The sequence below is a fragment of the Ambystoma mexicanum genome, chromosome 8 (genome assembly GCF_040938575.1).
Source record: "Ambystoma mexicanum isolate Mex_15411 chromosome 8, UKY_AmexF1_1, whole genome shotgun sequence".
NCBI lineage: Eukaryota > Metazoa > Chordata > Amphibia > Caudata > Ambystomatidae > Ambystoma > Ambystoma mexicanum.
The window spans coordinates 1,071,107,568-1,071,129,270 of NC_090929.1; the positions used below are offsets into that span (position 1 = coordinate 1,071,107,568).

A 21,703-nucleotide genomic window follows, 5' to 3' on the forward strand; every position below is an offset into this window, starting at 1 on the left:
TTCCTTGGATTTGAGTCATCCAGGACCTTTTCAAAGTGTTTAATCCATTTGCTGTCCAAAATACAGCCCTTAAATCAAGTATTCAAATGTATTTATGGATTTCCGGATTAACATCTCACAAATGTCATGATAGTCCTGAAACTTAGCTTCAAGAAACAGTTGCCCCACTCCCTCTAGTCCCTCATCCGACCAAAATTGTGGTTTACAAAATCTTGCTTTATTCAAGTTGAAAGGTTCACCCCAGAGGGAGCTCATCGGCGAGGGCCATGTAGTGAGAGCCTCAATGTCTACCTTTCTTCCAAAGGGACCATAACACGCCAAGAATTGCGTGGATCAGACCGCACTGGGGAACTCATTCATTGGGGCCAACAGGTAGTCCCTAACCTTTTTAGGATGTGCCGCCCAGTCCTCCAGGAATGTCCAATATGCTCCAACATTACTCAAACTGTGCTGCTTTGTAATATTTGTAGAAGTCTGGGAACCCAAAACCTCCATGGTCCTTGGGGAGAGTGGCAGCAAGCCTTTTAAAGTCTTCCTTCCACTGGTTTGGAATAGGAAGACAATTAACTAATGAATTCAAATGTTAGCCTCAGCGAATGGTAAAATAGTGAGGGCTTTGTAACGGAGGCTGAGAAATGCGGATAGCGTCTTTTAGGCTGGCAGAGGAGTTTGCTGAAGGTGCAGGAGAGCACCAGAGCAGGGGAGTGCCTTGAGCCCAATAGAGAGTTGTGCTCCAGTGAGGAAGAATACAGACCCTGAAACCCAGAAGAGGGGTGTGCTCCAGTGAGGGGAGAAGAGCCCACGTGAACCTCAAAAAGGGGTCTGCTCCAGTGAAGGGGGAGCAGTCCCTTGATCCCCAGAAGTTGGGTGTGATGCAGTGAGGGGGAGAAGAACCCCCTGTGCCCCAGAAGAAGAGGACTGTACTCTAACGTGGGGTAGAGTAGTCCCTGACAGTGTGTTTCATTAAGGGGGAGATGAGCCCCTTGTGACCAAAAGGAGACCCCCGACCCAAGAGACGGGAGGGGTGACAATAAGTAAGGGAGTGAATTTGGCCCCGGGGGATGGGATGTGTAGCAGGCGAGGACAGTCCTGTGAGCCTAGAAGAAGGGTGTGCTACACTGAAGAGAAGGTGAGCAGGGCACCATATTCCAGAGCAGAAGAACCGAGGTAAGAGCACCCTGGCCCCGAAAGAGGGGAATAAGTAACAGAGAGGAAGGAGTCCCCAGTGAAGGGACATTTGGTAGATAGATTTGAAGACTCAGATCGATGAGTTGAGAGATCAAGGAAAAACTGCATTATTGTTGCTACTTGATCTTTCAGCTGCATTTGACCTGGTCGATCATAAGGTCCTCTTGTAGGCATCTTGATTCAGCAGCCCATTTCTCCATAGGCGCTGTTAAGTGGATAGAATCATTCTTGAGTGACAGAACAAGCAGAGTATTCTAACCATCTGCAGCTGCGGATCCCACCCCTACCATGTGCGTTGTCACTCAGGGTTCCTTTGTGTCCCCCTCTCTCTACAACATATTTGCCAAGCCATTGTTCGATGATCTGGACCTTCTGGGTGTCACCTACACCAACTACGCAGATGACAATCAGATTCTCCTCCCACTTTCTGGGGATCATGGTAGGGACCCGGCGTTGCGGAATAGAATCTATCTCATCATTCAGGCATGGATGGCCACTCACGACCTATGCCTGAATGATGGCAAGACAGAGTTGATAATCCTCGGCTCCCCCTCCAACATTTCCAAACTAGGCCTTATTTATGCCTCCTTCAACATTGACAGTAATAATACCAGTGTCTCCAATGAGGTTAAAACACTGGGTTTCTACCTTGATGCAACAATGTCCTTTACTAAACAACTAAATTCTCTGCCCTCTACCACAGCCTACACATGTAAGCTGATTAGAGCAGGTAGGCCCTTCGTTTCTAATGATGGTTGCCTTATACTGGCCAGAGCATTAATTCTATCAAGACTAGACTACTGTAACGCCCTCTACAGTAGTGCTAATAAAACCAATATCTAAAAGCTCCAAATATTACAAAACAATGCCATTAGAGCTGTGCTAGGCATCAACAAAAGAGTGCACATCTCTGCAATCAGAAGCCATCACAAATGGCTATCTAGCCACAACAAAATACAACTAATAATAGCCTCCCTGACACATAAAGCACTACACAATGTCGCTCTGAGATACCTAATTGACAGAATATCTAGAAGAACTTCCAGCAGACCGTCTAGAACCATCAACACTAATTGTTTGGTAGTACCCAAATTCAAATCTTCTAAGATTGGCGGCAACAGTTTCCCTGTGAAGGCCGCCAAACTTTGGAACTCCCTGCCACATCAGTTAAGAGCTGACCTCCCCTACTCCTCCTTCAGAAAGAACCTCATCACCCACCTCAATCTGACTGAGAACTAGTCTCATTTGAAATTTTGGTACATTAGTACGATTTGCGGCTAGATTGTAAATTTTGTACATCCTTATGTACCAAGATGTAATTAACTCTGCTTCTCTGCGCAACTTGTTTCTATACTGTATATTGTATTATTTCCTGTGTATTGTGATTATTCGTACATTGCCTGTACACTATGTAACTTGTGTAAGATTTGCATATCCTTGCTGCGCCCTGCTATTCCTGGGTCTGGTGTGCCTTATAAATTCAACAAACAAACAAACAAACCCTAACTCAAGAGGGAGGCGCAGAGGCCTTGGGGTTCCCAGAAGAAGTAAAGACTGAATGCCTGAGTGACCTAAACAGGAAACCTTCCAGTCTGGAACTTTCAGAATGCGTTTTTGTTTGCTGTCCTTCATTTATAATCCTGTGTTCAAGGATTACATCTCCCAAGAATCCTTATGTTACAGCCATCATGAAACAATTTCCATGCAACAGTCTTCTGTTTTACTTTAAACCTATTCTGGCATCAGTAGTGTGTTCATTCAGTCCAGTAACATTTGCTTTTTCTTTCTACGTTGGATTCCTCCGAAGCTCTGCACCTCAACAGTCTTTGGATTTCAACCTCCACCATCTACGGGTCCTACACAAAGGTCTGATATATAACCTTCAGTAGGCTTTTGCTTTCTCCCTTTCTATGGAACCACATTTTCCAGTTTCTGAAACAAAGCCTTCAGCAGCGTTTAGCATTCTCTCAAGGGAAGGGGTTCTCCCCTCTGGTTCCTTCTCTCTTTGTCCCTTCTACATTTGAATGCCCGATCGGTGTGTCTGCCTGAAGTAAACTTACAATGCTGCACATTCTATGATTTTCAACCTCCTTAGCAATTGCTGTGGTTCATCCTTTTGCCTGCCGACCACTGGGGGTTTAAAAAAGGTCACTGGTGGTTTAAAAATCCTATCAGTCATTGTGAAGTTAGGCAAAAGTGTCATGAAAGCCCTGAAGATCCACAAGTCTTGGCCATCTCTCTTCACAGAATGCACGGCCACAGTGGATTCAAAGGGAAATTATAGGCTGATGCTATCCAGCTTCTCCATCTTCTTAAGTCAGTGAGAGAGAGTGTGCCAACTTCACAAATGGGACAGGAGGGGCTTACATCAAGATACGTGGGCCCTGCCCGGAATTTGCAAGGTTTCTGTCATACCGAAGCGATCCCTGCAGTCACATCCAGTTGGGGTAATTTACAAATGGGCTTAAGTCTCTGGGTGGTGTTTATGTGCGTGATGCATATTTTGCCTAATACCTCAAGGACAATTTGGTTAGGAAAATAATACAGATGAGATAGTCACCTTCTCTGGGACTAGGAAACCTGGTTATAAGGGAAAGGTGGAGGGGTTTTAGAGGATCCACTATATACTGCCTTCAGATTTATATTGCATAGCAGTCAAGCCCACCTCCCCTACTTCCCATAGTTCCAGGACCTCCTGATAAAGAGGACTTCCTCACATACTCATGCTGGTTTCACAGTTCCGTTTTAACATTTGCATGATGGTAGCTCTCAAAACAGCTATTGTCATCCCCATTGTTGAAAAGGTCTTTACTCAACCCAAACAACCATTTTAAATGTTGGCCTCTCTTCTTTGATCAAGCTGCTAAAAAAAGTAGTGACCCAAAAACGTACATATCCAGACCCATTTCAAATGGAGATACGCACTTGCAGGAGTATGAAGCAAGTCTTCAATGCAAACTTAGAAAACATTCTTTTAGTGATCAATGCTGGTGGGCCGTGGCTACAATCACGATCAGCAGACACTTGCTTGGTACAGAGTGTCAAAACATGAAACAGTGGGTCATACTATTTGATTCATTGCCTGCAAGAGGCAGTGTGATGGCTCTGCACAATCCTGACTGCTTGATGGCGAGTGTACAGGTTGGATTCATTCATTTCCATTTTGGCAATGCCTTGAATAGTTCCACAATGGTCGGTGCTGTCCCTGGTGCTCTTTAACCAGAACAAACACTAGCAGGAACGGTACATATATTCTTATGGCTATACATTTTACACCTATCTCAATACACTGATTCTTCTCCAATAGGAGGAAAATATGCCAAATGTTACCTAACCTTTATTGAATTCGATAGACCTCCATGAAGAATTGATGAAGACAAGCAGTCAGTTGAGGAGGGCGTAGAGTGTAGTTCCTGGAGCAGCATCAGAGAAGGTTGCACTGGGTAAACAGTGCCAATATCTTTTATTGTTAAGTCAGCCAACCTAGTACGTTAGACCTGATTAAAGCAGAGAGCACCATTTGCTTTCCATATAGTTCCAATGCAACTACTGTGAAGATGATGATGACCAGGAGTATGACGATCACTTCAAAGAACTGGCGTGAATAGTCTAGTCTCTCACAGCACTCGATTGGTCAAAGGCAATACAAAATAGCAGATGGAAACCAACATGGAGAGAGCCATCCCCAGGGGAGGAAACCCGGCAGACACCAGCCCGGCAAACGGGGAAAGGCATCACGAGACGCTGTGCATGGAAGCGAATGGGAGCAAGAAGGTAGTCCAGGACGTAGGAACTATGCCGACCTCTGCCCAAGAAACCCTCCTTGCATCCAAAGGTCCAGGGAGCTGCTAGAGACCAAAACCCCAACCCGAGAAGGATGCAGTGACTGGCAAAGCAACGGCCAATGAGAGGAGATACCTGAACGCGACTGGAGACAGAAACCATAGCCTGAGAAAGAAGGAGTAACCGGCGGAGCCGCCGCCTACCCGAGAGAGCACCCGAATGCTACCAGAGCCTAACAGTGGAGCACCACCGCTTGGAAGACGCAAACCACACAAACAAGAACGCGGGCAGACCGAGGTCCGGGACTAAATGGGTAACAACTACAGAGCACAAAATAAGAGGGACTGGAACCCTGAAAGTAACAGAGGGAGAAAAACAAATGTATGCTTGGCAGGAGAGTAAACCAATCAGGCAAGATTATTATTGCGAGTCTGGGACCCCCGCACCCATATCAGAGCAAGAGAATAAGAGGGTCTGAGAGAAACAGACAGCCAGAAAGAAATGTATGCTTGGCAGGAGAGTAATCTTAGCTATTTCGATACTGCATTGCGATTGTGAGACCCTGCACGCACATGAGAGCCTGAGAATAAGAGGGTCTGGGACCCTGAAAGCAAAAGAGACAGACGAGGAGAAAACATATGCTTTGCAGGAAGAGTACACCAAGCCGATATAATACATCACTGTGAGTCTGGGACTCACACCCATATGAAGGTCTAAGAAGAAGCTGAAGGTCCTTCAAGAAAGTGCTAGGGTGTGGGACCCAAGGAGATAAAATGTAGAGATTAACAGAGACTATCTGTTACAATTTCCTGGCATGTGTTTGGCGGGAGAGAGAATCAGATCAACCCTCCGTGAACAAAGAAGAGGTATTCACAGGAAAGCTGGGACCGGCATGAGGTCTGAGCCAGACAGAGGGGGGATCTACGTGACCTGTGTTTGTAAGAGTCTGAGCCTGATCGAGGGGGACCCATGTGAACTGTGTTTTGAAGAGGTCTGAGCCAGAGAGCTGGGGACCTATGTGAACCTTATTTTGAAACATTATTTGAAAGTAGAAAGAGAGACTTAAAACGTGAAAGGTCGGGCAGGCCTTGATCCACGTTTTAGAACTGTTCGTGGTACTGAGAACATGAGCCAGAGTGTGTCATCATGTCTACAAAGACTGCCTTACTCTGTGTGGTCTAACACAGGGAGGAGAGCCGATTCAGCTACCTTTATTACTTTGAACACTGATTTTTCCTTAAACATTTCCCAATTATACACTTTTTTGTACAAGAGATAGGGCGTGCATTAGGTTTTGTTAGCATAGGCCATTTTGGTTTGATGGACTCTACTAGAACTGTTTTGTTTATGGTTTGATGGTCAAGACTACTCCCATCTTAGTTATAGGGCAGAATAGGAGATTTCCAACCCCAGATACTTTAATAAAGATTTTTACAAATTGTACCCATTGTGTCCGTGTCATACTTGTGATACCATGCCTCCCCTACACTACCCATTGTTGTTTTACATTTCAGAAACAAATGTGTAGGCACAGTGCTTTCCAGCATGTCTGCCCTTTTTCCCCCCTACATTTTTAAATAGGATGGAATTTACACCTTTTACAATGTTGTTTATGAAAATAATAAGGTTACTCACCGTAGTGACCACCTTACTCCAAGTCCATAGACCCCTTTCCTCCATACTTATGGGACATTCCTCCATCCTGTGGGATGGGACCGGAGTACTTTGTAAAAAGCATCACATTTTTCAAAAATGTGTCCTTCCTCTCTCTTTACGCGGGGACCGCACGCGGCTGTAACCCCGCCCTCCTTAGCTCCGCCCAGCGCATCGCCCATCAGTCCTTTTCTATCACTTTTAAGCAATAAACAGAGGAACCTTATTAAAGGGGACGGCGGGCAGGCGTATGGAGGAAAGGGGACTATGGACTAGGAGTAAGGTGGTCACTACGGTGAGTAACCTTAATATACTCCTATGTCCCATCCCCTTTCCTCCATACTTATGGGAGATTCCCAAGCACTCCTCACAGGAACTACGGGTGGATGGAAAACTCCTTACAGAAAAAGGTTTTTAAGCACAGCCTGGCCAAACTGAGCATCAGACCTAGAGCTCAGATCCAAACAGTAGCGTTTACAAAAAGCTGATGGAGAGGACCAGATAGCCTCTTTCGCGATGGTCTCCCAGGGGACATATTTATGAAAGGCAACAGCCACTGCCTTGCCCCGTACCAGATGTGCATGAACCCCTTTGGGAGGTTGAAGACCTTGAACAGCGTAAGACTCCATAATACAGGCAGCAATCCATCTGGAAATAGTCGCTTTGGAGGCCTGTTTACCCTGTGGATTACCGAAGGTCACCAGGAGCTGAGAAGAACTCCTAAATTCAGATGTTCTGTCCAGATAGAATTTAAGAGCTCTTCTAACGTCTAGGCAATGCAAAACCCTCTCAGCCTCTGAGGCTGGGTTTGGAAAGAAGACAGGCAAGGAGATTGACTGATTCATGAAAATCAGAGACTACTTTTGGACAGAAAGAAGGATTCGTCCTCAGGACAACCTTATCCTTATGAAAAATCAGAAAAGGATGCTCCACCGACAAAGAGGACTTTATCTGACAGGGAGCGATCATCTTGAATTTCCCCTGGGGTAGAGAGAGATTGAACTGGGAAAGGTCTAGGATGGTGCACAGGCCAGCCTGGTTGGGGTTGGGCACTGTAAACAGCTGGGAGTAGAAGCCCTTCCCTCGCTCCAGCAACTTCTGTATCTCAGCTCTGAGGGAGGGCGACCCCGACTGCTGGAAGGGAGGATTGATGGGAGGGGTAGGGGGAAGGGGCAAGCGGAAGCCCATCCGAGCGACTGACAAGACCCACCGGTCCTCGGTAAGGGCCTGCCACGCCTCCCAGTGAGACGCAATGCGCCCTCCCACCGGGGTCTCATGCGAGCGCAGAGAAACTTAATTTAGTTGGGTTATCGGTGGTGCCGCCACCTGAACCTGAAGAGGAGGCTGAAGAATGGGAGAAAAGCCTTCCCCGTTGTTGCCGTTGTTGGGAATTTCCTGATGGAGTATCGACCCTACGGGGCTTACGATCCAGAAATCCCCTAAAACCAGAGGAAGACCGAGGCTGCGAAGACGTTCTCTGTGCCCTGAAAGGCGGTTTCACCAAAACAGACAAGGACCTGGCGGTCTGAGTGCTGTCCTTAGTCTTAGTCAGCTCAACATCTGTTGTTGAGTGAAAAAGCTCCTTGCCTTCAAAAGGCAGGTCCAGAACTTTATCCTGCACCTCTTTCGAGAACTTGGTAGCATGCAGCCAAGCCTGACGAGAGGTGTCCATGCCAAACATAAGGCGCAAAGGGCGAGGTGTCGACATGATGCGCTGCAACCTCCAGCATATCCTGCACCAGGACCCTGGCATCTGACAATCCCACTTTAAAATCCTCTAGTTTATTAGCGGGAATGAATTCCTCAAACTCTGACAGACCTTTCCACATTTTCATATTCACCCCCGCTAATACCAGTTCCGCATTAGCTTGACATAACTGCAGGGCTGAATTAGCGAAAATCCTCCTCCCCAAAGAGTCAAGAAGTTTGTCCTCTTTGGCCAGAACCTGCGTTGCCGCTGTAGAAGATGAAGAAGCAGGTCTAGATTGTAATGTAGCTGCAGCCACCACCGTGGAGGAAGGGGGCGGACACGATGCTAAGGCCACTTCTTCCGAAGAATGGAGCCTATAACGAGCGTCAATCTTTTTATTTACAAACAGTCCAGAGTGTGGTTTCTTCCAGACTTTACGGACCTCGGCTAAAACGTTCTTTTGCACGAACAAGCCGGTGCGCTCCAAGGGAGACAAGGTGAACGCCCCCGAAAGCACCCCTTCCTGCGGAACGGGTGCCTCAGGTACTGGAACATCCAAATGACACATCATGTCCAGCACCCGGTCGTGAAGGGCTCTAACAGGGCGGGGCTGGTACTCGCTGTCCCGATCCCGCTGTGCATCGTCCGACAGATCCGGATCAGGCTGCGCAACATATGGCACTGCTGGAGATTAGTCCACTGGAGACAAAGGAGGCAAGGGGGGGCCGTGGAGGCCCAGCCGGTAGAGGCAGAGCTGGCGGAATCACCAGAGCCACAACTGGGACCGACGGCGCAGGAGGGCATATCTCCCTAAACAAGCCTCGAAAATACTCCTTCATGGGGTCGGAGCGCATTAGCTTTTGAAATTTGCCGAAAAAAAAAATCCTCCGCAGACGATTTAGGGGTGACTGGAGGAGGCCTCTCATGAGCGGAGTAACTCCATGGACGTAAGGGAGAGGGTTGCCAAGAGGGTCCTTCTCCGCTGTTATCAACATAGATCAAGGGCGCAGATGTTGCAGGAAGCGAGACGTTGTGCCGTAGGGGCATCCGAGCGTTCAGTCAAAAACTGGACAAAAGGGATGTGCACAAGGAAACTATGTTCACCTGAAATGCCACTCCTCACACCTAGCGCCGATGGGGTAGATGTAAGGGAGGTATCCAAAATGGCCGCCGTCTTCTTGGCGGGAGTAGCCGCCATTTTGTCAACAACTGAGGAGAACTGCGACACGTGCGAAAGTGCGATAGGGGTCTCCACAGATTGCTCAGGGGTCTTCATCTTAGCCTTGACACAAGGAACCTCGGCCGAGCCGGTACTGCGTGGCCTAGAATGTTTGAGACATGCTATCAGCCAGAATAGCCTTCAACGGAAGGACCTCGGCAACGCCGGTAACAGAGGAATTCCGGTCAGAGATCTCTCTCCGCGCCCCCTCAACAGAACTGGCGTCACCGCTTGAGCGGGAACGGTGAGGAGTACACCTCACCGAGAAAACCTTAACAGGCCTCTGAGAACTGTCGGTCACCTTAGCCTCCAAACGAGGGACCTCAGACCAGAGCCCGGTAAAAGCCCCTTCACGAAGGGCCTCAAACTTTAGTTTGGTACAGAAAGCCTCCACAGAGGCCTCAGGGCAAACCCTGGTGTCTTTACGGGAAGTTCCAGTCAACGAGACCTCGAAGCAAGCTCTGGTACCCACCGCCTCAGTAGAACTGGGCCGACAAACAGCCCCCACAGGAAGGGCCTCAGATTGTAATCCGGTGTCAATGGGTCCCTTACGGAGACCCTCAGAGAAAACGCTGGTACACTTTTTAGGCATAGAAGGCACCTCAGGGCAAGCCCCGGTAACAGAGCTTTTGATGCTCCTCCCGGACCGGGAAGACCCTGGGAAGGAGTCCCCAGGCCGGGGTGCCCTAAAAAGTAAAGAACTCACCGGGCGTTTCTTCTTCTCATCGATGAAAGTTTGAAAGTGCGTAGGGGCTGTGCGCTCAAACACCTCCTCCCACTGCTCTAAACGATATTGAAGCGATCAGACCGAAAGGGGATCGCAGTAAAAACATGAGTCCCACCGGTGGTCCGGACCCAAACACTCTAAACAAAGAGGATGGGGGTCCACCCTAGCGAAGCGTCGCTGACAGGAAGAACAAATAGGAAAGTCTAACTGAAACGCCATAGGCGGATTGCCACACGACCGCTAAGATGGAGCAGGAGAGGAGGACACTGGAAGGAAAAAACTTCCAAAGATGCAAGTGCGTCCAGTCCCGATCGAGCGGAGAAAAGAACTGATGGGCGATGCGCTGGGTGGAGCCAAGGAGGCCGAGGTTACGGCCGCGTGCGGTACCCCGCGTAAATAGAGGAAGGACACATTTTTGAAAAATGTGATGCTTTTTACAAAGTGCTTCGGTCCCGTCCCACACGACAGAGGAATGTCCCATAAGTATAGAGGAAAGAGGACGGGACGTAGGAGTAATGTGTGTGTGTGCATGTAATTTTTCAATAAATTGAGAAATTATCATCTATACTACCAGGTTTGGATGTTTTACGTGATCTGTACAATACATCTGTATGTTTGGTATGTGCTCTATGGATACAAATTAATTCAATATGCCTTCAACACTAACATCACAACAAGACCCTGCCTTTCAGGGCAGAATCACCTTTCAGGATACTGAGCAGCATCACCCCTAAAATAAGTTAAATAAGCATGGCAACGAGAGATGCGCATAGCAGAGTATAAATACCACAATACCTTGAGAGCAGAAGTGCTAACAAAGTTGCCTAACTGCTTCATGACTTCCGCCATTTCCTGGGTGGACAACGTAGCGGTGGTGGGTGGGATAGTGAATGTAGAGGCTCCACTGGTGGCAAGGCTTGTAGTGAAATCCTTGCGATCCCGGGCATTTTGCTGCAGATATTGAAGAGTCTGAAAATCAAAAAACAATCATATTGATCACAGGAGGATGACAAATCAAAACTTTAAAGGGGAATGCGCAATAAAAAGCAGGAAATCGTAGCTTCTTAGAGCATAATTACTAAGTTCAGGTAGCAAGCGGTTAGAACGCCGGGCAGAGGATGTACACAATACAGTACTGGCCAAAAAAATAAAAAAAACAGAGACCCTGGGCGACATAGCCAAATAGATGGACCAGAACATGTCTTGATCACTTCTACAGAACAGATAGCATAATGCTCACATATGCACACCAAATAGGAATCCATGAAACAGCACCTATAGTGCATCGTTTCATGCAAGCAAGCATAACCGGACAGCTTCTCAATTCCATGTGCTTTTCACTTCATTGCTGTTGCAGACTAAGAACCCTCTGGTTTTCAACTTCAAACATCTCTTCAGAGGTGGAGGAAGAATAGGGGTACAGGAATCAGATTAAAGAGGGCTATAGGAGACAGGGAAGGACATGGGAGCTCCGTGCATTTAGCCTTTTTAGCATTATAGCACACTTCGAATAGATATATGGGGTCGGGGTGTTGGGGAGGGCTTTAGTCTACAACATTTTACACTGTTTCCCTCTTGTCCTGTGTCCTCAACAGACCCGTTTGAACAAATTCAAAACCAAAGACAGAATGGAAACGTCTGCAGGTTCCGTTCATCTGTTTTCTTCATATACCATGTCATCACCTAAATTCCTAGCACTACCTCTTTGTCATCCGTTAGCTTGGCGAGCAGGTAGACGAGAGGATCGAGGTTACGTGCATTCTTCGATTTTAGCTCCTCATACTTCTTAAGAAAGTCTTCAGGTGTTTGGGAAAATTCAGCTATTTTAACCTGTAATCAGAAGAATCTTGTGGTTAATTAGTAAAATACACTTTAAAAAACATGAAATTGCATCAAATGTATTTTTTGAAAATCTCAGCAAGTACAAACAGATAAACTGGAAAAATAAAGTATAGGCAATACAAAAAACAAGAATTCCACGAAAATGTGTAACCATTTAAAATCCAATCAGAAGCCCTTTTTACCTTCACATAATTTCTGATATATACATCAATTTCAATTAGCCATTACTCTATCCCACCCTCTTGCTGTGCCCTACAGTTGGCTATAGGTTGAGGTTTCATCGGGGCTTAAGTTTGCTCAGCAATTTGTCATATTTGTTTATAATTCTTCAAACAAAGGCCATAACTAAGTCCATTGTTAGTTCAATTTGTGACCCAAAGGAAGGGCTGCACTTACTGTAACTGCCCAAATGAAACCTTATGTTCTATTGCATGTTATTTATTTATTTTAATTATTATAAAGTGCTACACGCCCGCAGGCCTCGGAGCACTACAAAGAAAACGCATCTACAGACAAAACATACGTAAATAACAAAAATACACAGAAAAAAAAGAAAGGAAATGGGCAAATCAATCTGGGGTGAGACTGAAGAAAAAAAGTAATAATATTAAAAATGTTGAAATGAGGACTACGTGTCAAACTACTAATCCTAGATTCTAAGAACCCATGGGCAGGTAATTGCACATGTTTAAAAAGCGGGGCAGATTACTAATTCTACATCCCACCAACACACAGTCCCTGTTGCTCTGGGTACACCAATCATCAAGTTCGATTCTACATAGGAACTTTAAGTCAGAGCATCGAACTACCCCTGGCCCAGATCTTGAGCGAGCCATGCAAGTACTTTGTTTCGTAGGGCTTCTCTTGGTTCATTCCCAGAAGGTTTGGCTACATTTGTGATAATAAAGTTCCTACGCACAGTACCAGATCTCTAATATATCGATCCCTATAGCAACGAACAAAACAATGCAGGAGGTTTTTTGTATATAGTGGGCTTTGACATAATAGCATTTCCTCAACCATCCTAGCCTATCTGCCACTATAGTGGGGGAGTTTCATCTGTCCCAAACATAGCCATATGATATCAATACTGATTTGTAAACAGCTTAAATTCAGCGACTACCTAAATGGACATTTACGGTGACCACCCACGCCAAGGAAAATGTGTGAACTTTTGAACAGAGGATGACTAAAAAGTTTTCTTTTCCAAAATGATGCAAGATATTTGCCAACCGGGATCAGTATTCAAACTAATTAATTAAATTAAAACACAAAGGTTTGGAAGGCCGGCCAACAATGGCTGGCTAGAAATAATAATAAAACACACATGCACTCCCACAGAGGATATAGGATTCAGATGCCTGTGGAACTTCGTTTGCACAGGCCTAAGCCTCAAACCTAGGGTGCCTGTGTGGGCTCTGAGTCAGCCTATGTCAGCAAAATTGAATTTTGGCCATGGATCATGGTATACACAGACAAAGGCCACAAAAAAAATTGGCAGGACTTAAAGGCATGGTCTAGTAAAAATTTGTATTGTCCCTACGGGTCGGCCATGTTTTTTTAAGCCTAAGTGGCTCGATTTTAGAAAACTTTCCTATGGACCTTACCCGAGTTTTCATCCATTAAACGCACGCGAAAACAGGCACCAGGGAGCTGCCATTTTGTGATAATCCTATCACTTGCCGCATCGCCCTGGCTGACCTGCTTCTGCGGCACTAAATCAAATCCCCCGCCCCTGAGCCTGACATCAGCAGACTCGTACCGCCCATTTCCCCAACGCCAAAGCACGTCTCGTGTCAACAATCGCTGCGCCTCAGCTAATGACGTGTCGTCATGGAAATGGCAGGACGCCTCTTTCCTCAATAAGTATAAACAGACCGTTTCCCAACACACAGCAGCAGATTTTCGATTCCATTCCTCTCTCTCTGTTACTTTGAGTATTCTGTGACTCGTTTCTGTGCTCTGGTCAGCTACCTTCGCCGCTTGTAGCCCGTGTGAACACCTGCACCATCTCTGTAGATTATTTTACTTTGTTTACCACACAATGGCTACAATAATGCCCTACGTGTACGAGCCTGAGTATACCGAGGAGGAACTACTGGAAAGGGAAGCACGTGAAAACGATGGGGATTCAGACGGCAGTTGGGAGGACGATTCAACAGATGAAGAGCCTGGGCCTAGTCGCATGGACGGCATCTCCACCTGGTGCACATGCAATCAGTGCAAGCTAATGCCAACCGAGGACGAAAACTGCTGCTGCCGAGAAAACTCGGGATGCCTGGCCTACATTTCGGAAGGCGAGCCACGACCGCAATGCATCACCGAGCTGCCAGATTTCAGGGCAGCCTGCCTCAAACGGGCCATGTTGAGAATAATGATGGTGCTTATGCACGAACTTCGCGCAACTGTTTGTCCTCGTAATCCGAGTAACGAGTAAGTATACTCTGCTTGTCATGCCACTCCTATTTCATGTTCTTCCACTATATCCAAAATTATATATTCATATCATAGTAACGCATGAAAGTCGTTCAATAGTGTGCATTGTCTAGTTAGCATTTGTCCGTGTAGAATGCCATTAGTTACAAGAACTGTCATTGACAACAAACGTTTATTAAACTTATCTTGGTCATTTAAAAACAGTTTGTTTCATTCCTTTTCACAGGTGGTACAGGCTGGTGGCCTATCGTTCCTGTAAATGGTGGCTCCACGGGAGGCTTGGACACCGCGTTCGAAGAGTGATACCCGCCTGTGCCGTTCGTGCCATAAGATAAACGTTCCCGAGTGACAGCGGTCAGTACAGGGGATTTTCTCTCGCTGTGCTGCAACCTGACCTGTATAATCTTTAAAGTCTTGTATTTTTGTGTCATGAAAATAAGATACAAAATAAAACACCACATATATTTTAACAACGGTTGTTTCGATTTTTTAAATGAATCAAGTGTGTCTCCATTCAAGGATGGACGTCAGACATCTGTACTCCGAATGGGTGAAGGTCTGGTCGCTGTGAAGCAGGGTGGTCACTATCTATCTAAGCTAAAATAAAATATTCTCGATAATGCATGCACTAAATAACACTTGTTCAAAGTCTTACAGTAGGTTATGTCTCTATAAAAGTCACACATATATCTATACTAACAATTACCATTGGATTATACAGGCCTTAGGTTAAGGGTCTTGACCACTATAATACACCGGTTGAAGTGTGGGTCTGTGCTCACAAGAATCTCCGGTATGTGGCATTTGTTATTGATAAGCAACGATATACTATCAAAAGAAGTTCGCACCTGTGGATGAGCGCTGGCATGTGGGGCTGTCTGGGGCGCGAAGGGCCAAGGTGCCAAACAACATGTACACTTCAAAAGGTATCCCACGGCAAGGGGCCATCGGTCACATGGCCTCCTCAGACCCCGTGTCTCCAGCCAGGCCTCCCCTTGAAGCAGGCCGCCCCCCTGCAATCCACATAAGTGTGTCTCCATTCAGCAGTCTTCCTGTGGCTTATCTGCACGCCCCAGGCCCCTCCATCCCACCCACCCTCTATCAAAGGCGGTTCGCGCTGTCAGGGACGCGAAAGGCCAAGGTGCCAAACTACATGTACACTTCAAAAGGTATCCCACGCCTAGGGGCCATCGGTCTTCAAGCAGGCCGCCCCCCTAATACCACGACATACATACGTCATTCAGGCACAAACACACCCCTGTTTCTAATACTTTATAAACCATTTGATATGTCTCATGAGAACATCTTTGTGCTTTGCAAGTCAACTCCTGAACGTGCTACCTGGCAACCACTGAGATCTACGCTAATCTGCTCGTCGTCGTGCTATCCGTGAACTTCTGTGACCGCTTAGAGCAAACCCATCAGTGTGCTACCTGTGGCCACCCACCTATTCTCCTGCAACATACTGCTGTGCTTGCTGAATCCAACTGTTTGTTGGTCAAGGTAAGGCCATGTATCCTAGTCATATTTCGCAGATTTTTAAATTTCTATCTATTTGCGAGTAGAGTACACAATAGTGCTATGTTCATTGGTCTCATTGCTATTGACTTGAGTTTCCATTGTATTGCTATCAATAGATCTATTTATTTTCATCTGTGTCTATTGTCATCGAATTGCATCCTTCGGGGGTCCAGTCTATAATGTAAGCATGTTTCCTTCTCGTGCAAGACAGAACATCCAAGGGACGAATCACAGGTTCAGATTTAAGTCACATCATTTATACATTTCTGCAACTTATGCAAATACTAAGCCGCACATAATGAACTGGTATAGTTCCTGCGACCAAAACAAACCTTGCATTGATCATTGTATGATTCATTTACTTTTGTATCAAAAATGTATTCATTAAGATTGTATAATAATGTCGATATTTACTTTTCAGATTTATCAACAATGCCTGCCTGTTCGATTAGCGGTTGCCCTTCGAAGACCCATGCGAAATCTGAAGGCACTACAATTCCCGAAAACTGTTAATCAAATAAGAGAATGGGTCAGACATTGCGGATATCCACTGGATGAGCTGGAAAGTAGAGTCCAACAAGTCTTACAGGACAAGAGGGGTGATCGATACCGCATCTGCAGCCGGCACTTTTCCTTGGACATGTACACAACATCTTGGGTAACAAAGAAGAATAAACGGCGAACGACACAGGAATTGCTCGAAAACGCTATTCCCACTCTATTCGTCCACATTCCGCCACCAGTGAGTCAAGTGTCCGGATTTAGCTTTAGGCCTTGCGGTAGTGTGCAGGTAGCCGAATGGATTAATTAATATTGCAGGTGTTCTATCCCTTGTAATAATGTCAATATTGATATAGTGTGAGTGTATAGCTTTTTGAATAATAACATTTATCAATATATTCTTTTTCGATTTCATAATCCACAAACGAAATGTATATATATGGGAACAGGGAACTGTGCTGTATTGAGCATTTTTCAAGTATTCCGTCTCCTTACATGGCTATTTTTAATATTGGCATTTCATTATCAATCATTAATTTACCTTTACAACTTCTTGACTATCCCTTGAATCTGAAGCAAGAACATTCTACATCCTTGACGTGGTCCCAGTTATCAACCACGTCTAGCGCGTATCAGGTAATCTTACTAGGCTAATCCGGTACAGACTTGTTTTATGCATGTCAAGTAATAGTTTTATTCTATCATGTAATTATTTTACCGAATGTTTGGTTAGTGCTTTCCAATTGATATACACCTTAGTTATCGTCCACTGGTGTTTGTTTTCAGTTATATAAGTGTTATCCATACTAATGCAAGTACTGTCTATCAGGGAGATGCTGAAGCGTCCGCCACATCTACAACATTTCTAGATGTTCTTCACCAGCAGGAGGTATGGATACTGACAGCTCCATCGAGCGTCATCAACAGAGCTGGAATTCTTGTTGTTTGATTGTTCTACACAATGTTTCATTCGTGGTTAGCTGTTGATATGTACCTGTGCTGTCGACCCCAGGTGTGTGTTATGTTTTCACTATTGTAATCCTCACTAATGCAAGTACTATGTTTCAGGCAGTTGATGGAGCGTCAACCCCTGGATTTGATGCGGAGCCTGACATTCAAGTAATTCCAGGGGAAGTGGAAGCGGGACCATGCTTATACGAATCGGCGCAACAGCTTTCTGAAGTGCGCACTACATTTGCAACATCCATAGATATTCTTCAGCAGCATGAGGTATGGATACTGACAGCTCCATCATGCGTGATCATATAACGTGATTCCATTTGCTATACTTTCTTCCCTATTAACGCAAGTGCTGTGTTTCAGGGAGACTACGGAGCTTCCACTACAATCACAACATCCCATTTAGATGATGCAGATGTAAATAAATCGGAGAAATAAGTCGATGAAATGTGATCATTTTAGATTCTTTTAGACAATGCATCATTTGTGGTCATCTCTTTATATGTACCTGTGCCGTCAACACCAAGTGTGTGTTATGTTTCCAATATTGAAAACCATACTAATGCAAGTACTGTGTTTGAGGGAGATGCTGATTCCTCCTCTCCAGTACAACCATTTATGGCAGTCCATGCAGAGCCAGAGGTATGGATACTGACAGCTCCATCGAAATAGATCATCACTGGTCGAATACTTGTCGTTTGATTGTTGCAAACAATGTTTAAATCGTGTTTGGCTATTGAGATGTACCTGTGTGTTCGTCCTCACGTGTGTTTTATGCTAACAATATTTTGACACATAGTAATGAAAGTACTATGTTTCAGGGAGACGATGGAGCCTCATTTCGTGCTGTCTATGCGGATACAGAAAATATAGTTGTTGCAGCGCAAGAGGAAGGGAGGACATGCGGAAACGAATCGGAGCTACAGCGTGCAGATGTTGAAGATAGAGTCAAAAAAGTTGCAAAGAAAAAAAACAAAAAAAAGGTTAGTTACAAACAGTTCATAACTTTAACATTTTTTTTGTGCTGGGGACTATTTTATGTTTTTTCCAGTCAATTGGACTACACTTTATCTTGTGTTTAAACTGAACATACCTTTTCCAATCTCTCCTCTAGTTATCCGTGGGTGTCAGAACTATACATACACAGACAGTGAAGCGAATGAGAGATGTTGCTTGCCAGACCATGTACACTATGGAGGAACTATTAATTGAGGCGAGGCGTGTTCAGGCTCGAGATGCTCATGTCCAATGGCCAGAACATGAATTAACTGTGTTTGGAGAATACAGCAAAGTTGCATTGGACCATTGCTACAGTGCGACCGCACCACCACAAGAAGATGATATTGAATGTATTGAAGATAGCTCTGAAGTAGTTGCAGATCAATTCACACAATCTACACCCGCCAAAAAATTACCACCCGAAAACCCGTCGACATTGTTGTGTTCTCCCATCAATGTTGAAGTAACAGATGTCGTAATGACAGAGAATGAACCAGCCGCAGCATCCATAGACGCATCAGAACTTGATATCAACGATATTACTTTCCAATGTGTTGAAATCTCTGCAACGTCACAGGCCGAAACAATGTTGACGCAGGATGACAGTCTAATGAAAGAGAGCAAATACATTGTATTCGACAGTTGTTTGATGGATATTATAAGTATGCTGAAATGTGTGAATTCCGTTAGAGGGAAAGTATGTGGGAAGCCATTGATTAATGTGACTCGTCAAATAAAAGGCAGTAACATCAAAATAAATACCGCCTATAGAGTAAATCATATGTTCTCATGGTCTGCACAAACGATGCTGGGGAAACTGCCAGCAGGCAATCTACTGTGTGCAGCTGCATCACTTTTTAGTGGCTCCAGTTTTAGAAAGTTAGAGGCTTTCTTTCAGTTTGTGGGACTCCATTTCTAAATTGCTGTACTACATATACCAACGTGATTATCTGTTTCCGGCCATTAGTGATGCTTGGAAAATTGAACAATTGTCTCTAGCAAGTACATTCGAAGGGAAACGTTTCAGGCTAGCGGGCGATGGACAGTGCGAAAGCCCTGGATTTTCTGCCAAGTACTGCACCTACCACTTTCAGGACATGGATAGTAAGAAAATTTGGTGGTCGTGCAGGTAACACAATGTACAACCTCAGTGGCCATGGAGAAACTAGGATTTATAAAATCAGTGGAATATCTACAATCAAGGGGAATGCACATCGACCTCATAGCCACGGACAGACACGTTTCAATTGCCAAGACAATGAGAGAGCAGTTCCCGCTTATTAATCATCAATTTGACGTAAGGCATCTTGCTAAATCAATCAGTAAGAAAATCTCAGCTGTAGGAAAAAAAAAAGGTTTTGAAAGTATTTTGCAGTGGTCCCAGTCTATCACCAACCATCTTTGGTGGAGCTCAAAAACTTGTGAAGGGTCAGTGGAAATACTACTTGAAAAATGGCGGTCACTGATGCACCACTGTACCAACGTTCACCGCTGGTCAGAAAACCTACATTTCAACCAATGTGAACATGACCCTTTGTCCCCAGAGGAGGCAAGGAGGAAGTGGTTGATTCTATCTTCACCGACACACAAAGCCATTGAGAAGATTGTTTTCGACAAAACTATCAAGAGATTTGAGAGGACTGACAGAATTCTGTCACACAGGAGGTTTGGAGGTGTTCCACAATATGTGCCTAAAGTACAGGCCAAAGCACTTGCATTTTGGCTTTCGGGGCATGAAACATCGCACTCTACTAGCGGTCTTGGCCCATTACAGAACTGTCGGACGTGAACAATCTAGGACTAGGGGTAAAGTAAGGATGCCTCGCTACACTAAGGTGTTTTCAAAACGAAGTAAGCAATGGGTGATCAAACCAGTCTATGATGAAATGCAGTTCGACTTTGTGAAAGGCCTTATTGTTGCTGTGTTAGAGAAGCACAGATATGGAATTTTGGACGTTTCTGTGCAGAGCAGTGATCCATTGCCCCCGAACATTGCAACTGTGCCATGTCCACCCGAAGCAGAGCTGGTTGTGAAGTACAAATCCCGGTTTAAATAATTACAATACGATTGTCTTTTTGTAAATAAATGTTACTGTACAGTGTACCTGTAACCCTAACCCCTACCTTCACCATCATGGGTGGCGAACAAGCTGGGTGTCATCTTTGAATTTTCTCTATTCACCTCATATGTGTATGTATATATTTTTCTCATGTCTCATCTCATGTAAATGTAAATGCTGCGCACTGTTGCGCACTGTTAACGGAGGGGAGGCTTCCGTATTGCAAATAATAAAACAAACAAACAATAAATCTCACTTATAACTCAACTCCTGTGGTACTTTATACTTTCGCTGACCTTCCGCCAAAAATTAAATGTCTCCATAGTTATGATTCTTTGGGGCTACAAAGCTCGCAGACAACGGGGACAAAATTGGGGGGCTTAGAACGCGCCAAGCGGGCCATGGCATCTGGGAGAGAAGCCAGTTTGCATTTGCACATTGTGGCGCACTACATAGAGGGATTCTAAACTTCAAGTTCTCACAGATGCCTTTACTACGGGATGTTGCAAATAAAGAATGCGAAGGACAGCGGCTTTGATTTTCAGCTTGCGCCCAGAAGAGGCCCACAAGTCGCACTGGAAGTATAAGGTTCTATTGTTTTTTGACCTTGAGACAGGGACCATACCGAAAGAACTTCATTTGAAGGGGGTGCGCAATAACCTAAGAGACGATAAGGTAGAAAATTCAGAAACTAGACCAAGTTTCATTTTAGTTCAGTATAAGAAAAATCGTTGTCAAGAGCACGGTCGGATTTACAGACTGCATTACGCAGAGACACAATGGAAATTTGAAATATAATGTGAGTAAATCTTTAGACGCTTTTATACCGGAATGAAGAATTAATGAATGGATGGATGCATGAATAAATGAAGAGCTAGGAAAATCAAGGAAAACGTGTTCGTAGTGGGCACATGGGCATGCAGGTCCACAGGTCTCACCGATCTCGGTCCTTGGCCCAGCCACTTTTCCCTGCACTGCCTACCTGCACTACAGGACTGTCTCTGTATCCTTCAGCCCCTTCTCCCGGCATTTACCTTGCACTTGCCACCAGCTGGCCCTTTTATTTATCTTGTATTCTACTAACCATGTACAGCACTTTTACCCCCCTCTCCCCTTCCCCTTGC

At 45.2% G+C, this 21,703-nt stretch overlaps 1 protein-coding gene across 4 annotated transcripts in view; it reads right to left on the reverse strand.

Moving 5' to 3' along the window:
• TUBGCP2 (tubulin gamma complex component 2) overlaps positions 1 to 21,703 on the reverse strand; it is a 704,444-nt gene that overhangs the window by 505,449 nt on the left and 177,292 nt on the right. For all 4 annotated transcript variants that reach the window (XM_069611057.1, XM_069611056.1, XM_069611059.1 and 1 more), the window contains exons 3-4: positions 11,962 to 12,090; positions 11,056 to 11,229 (exon numbers count right to left, since the gene is read on the reverse strand). In XM_069611057.1, coding sequence (XP_069467158.1) covers positions 11,056 to 11,229; positions 11,962 to 12,090 — 303 coding nt within the window. The remainder of the gene's footprint in view (positions 1 to 11,055; positions 11,230 to 11,961; positions 12,091 to 21,703) is intronic.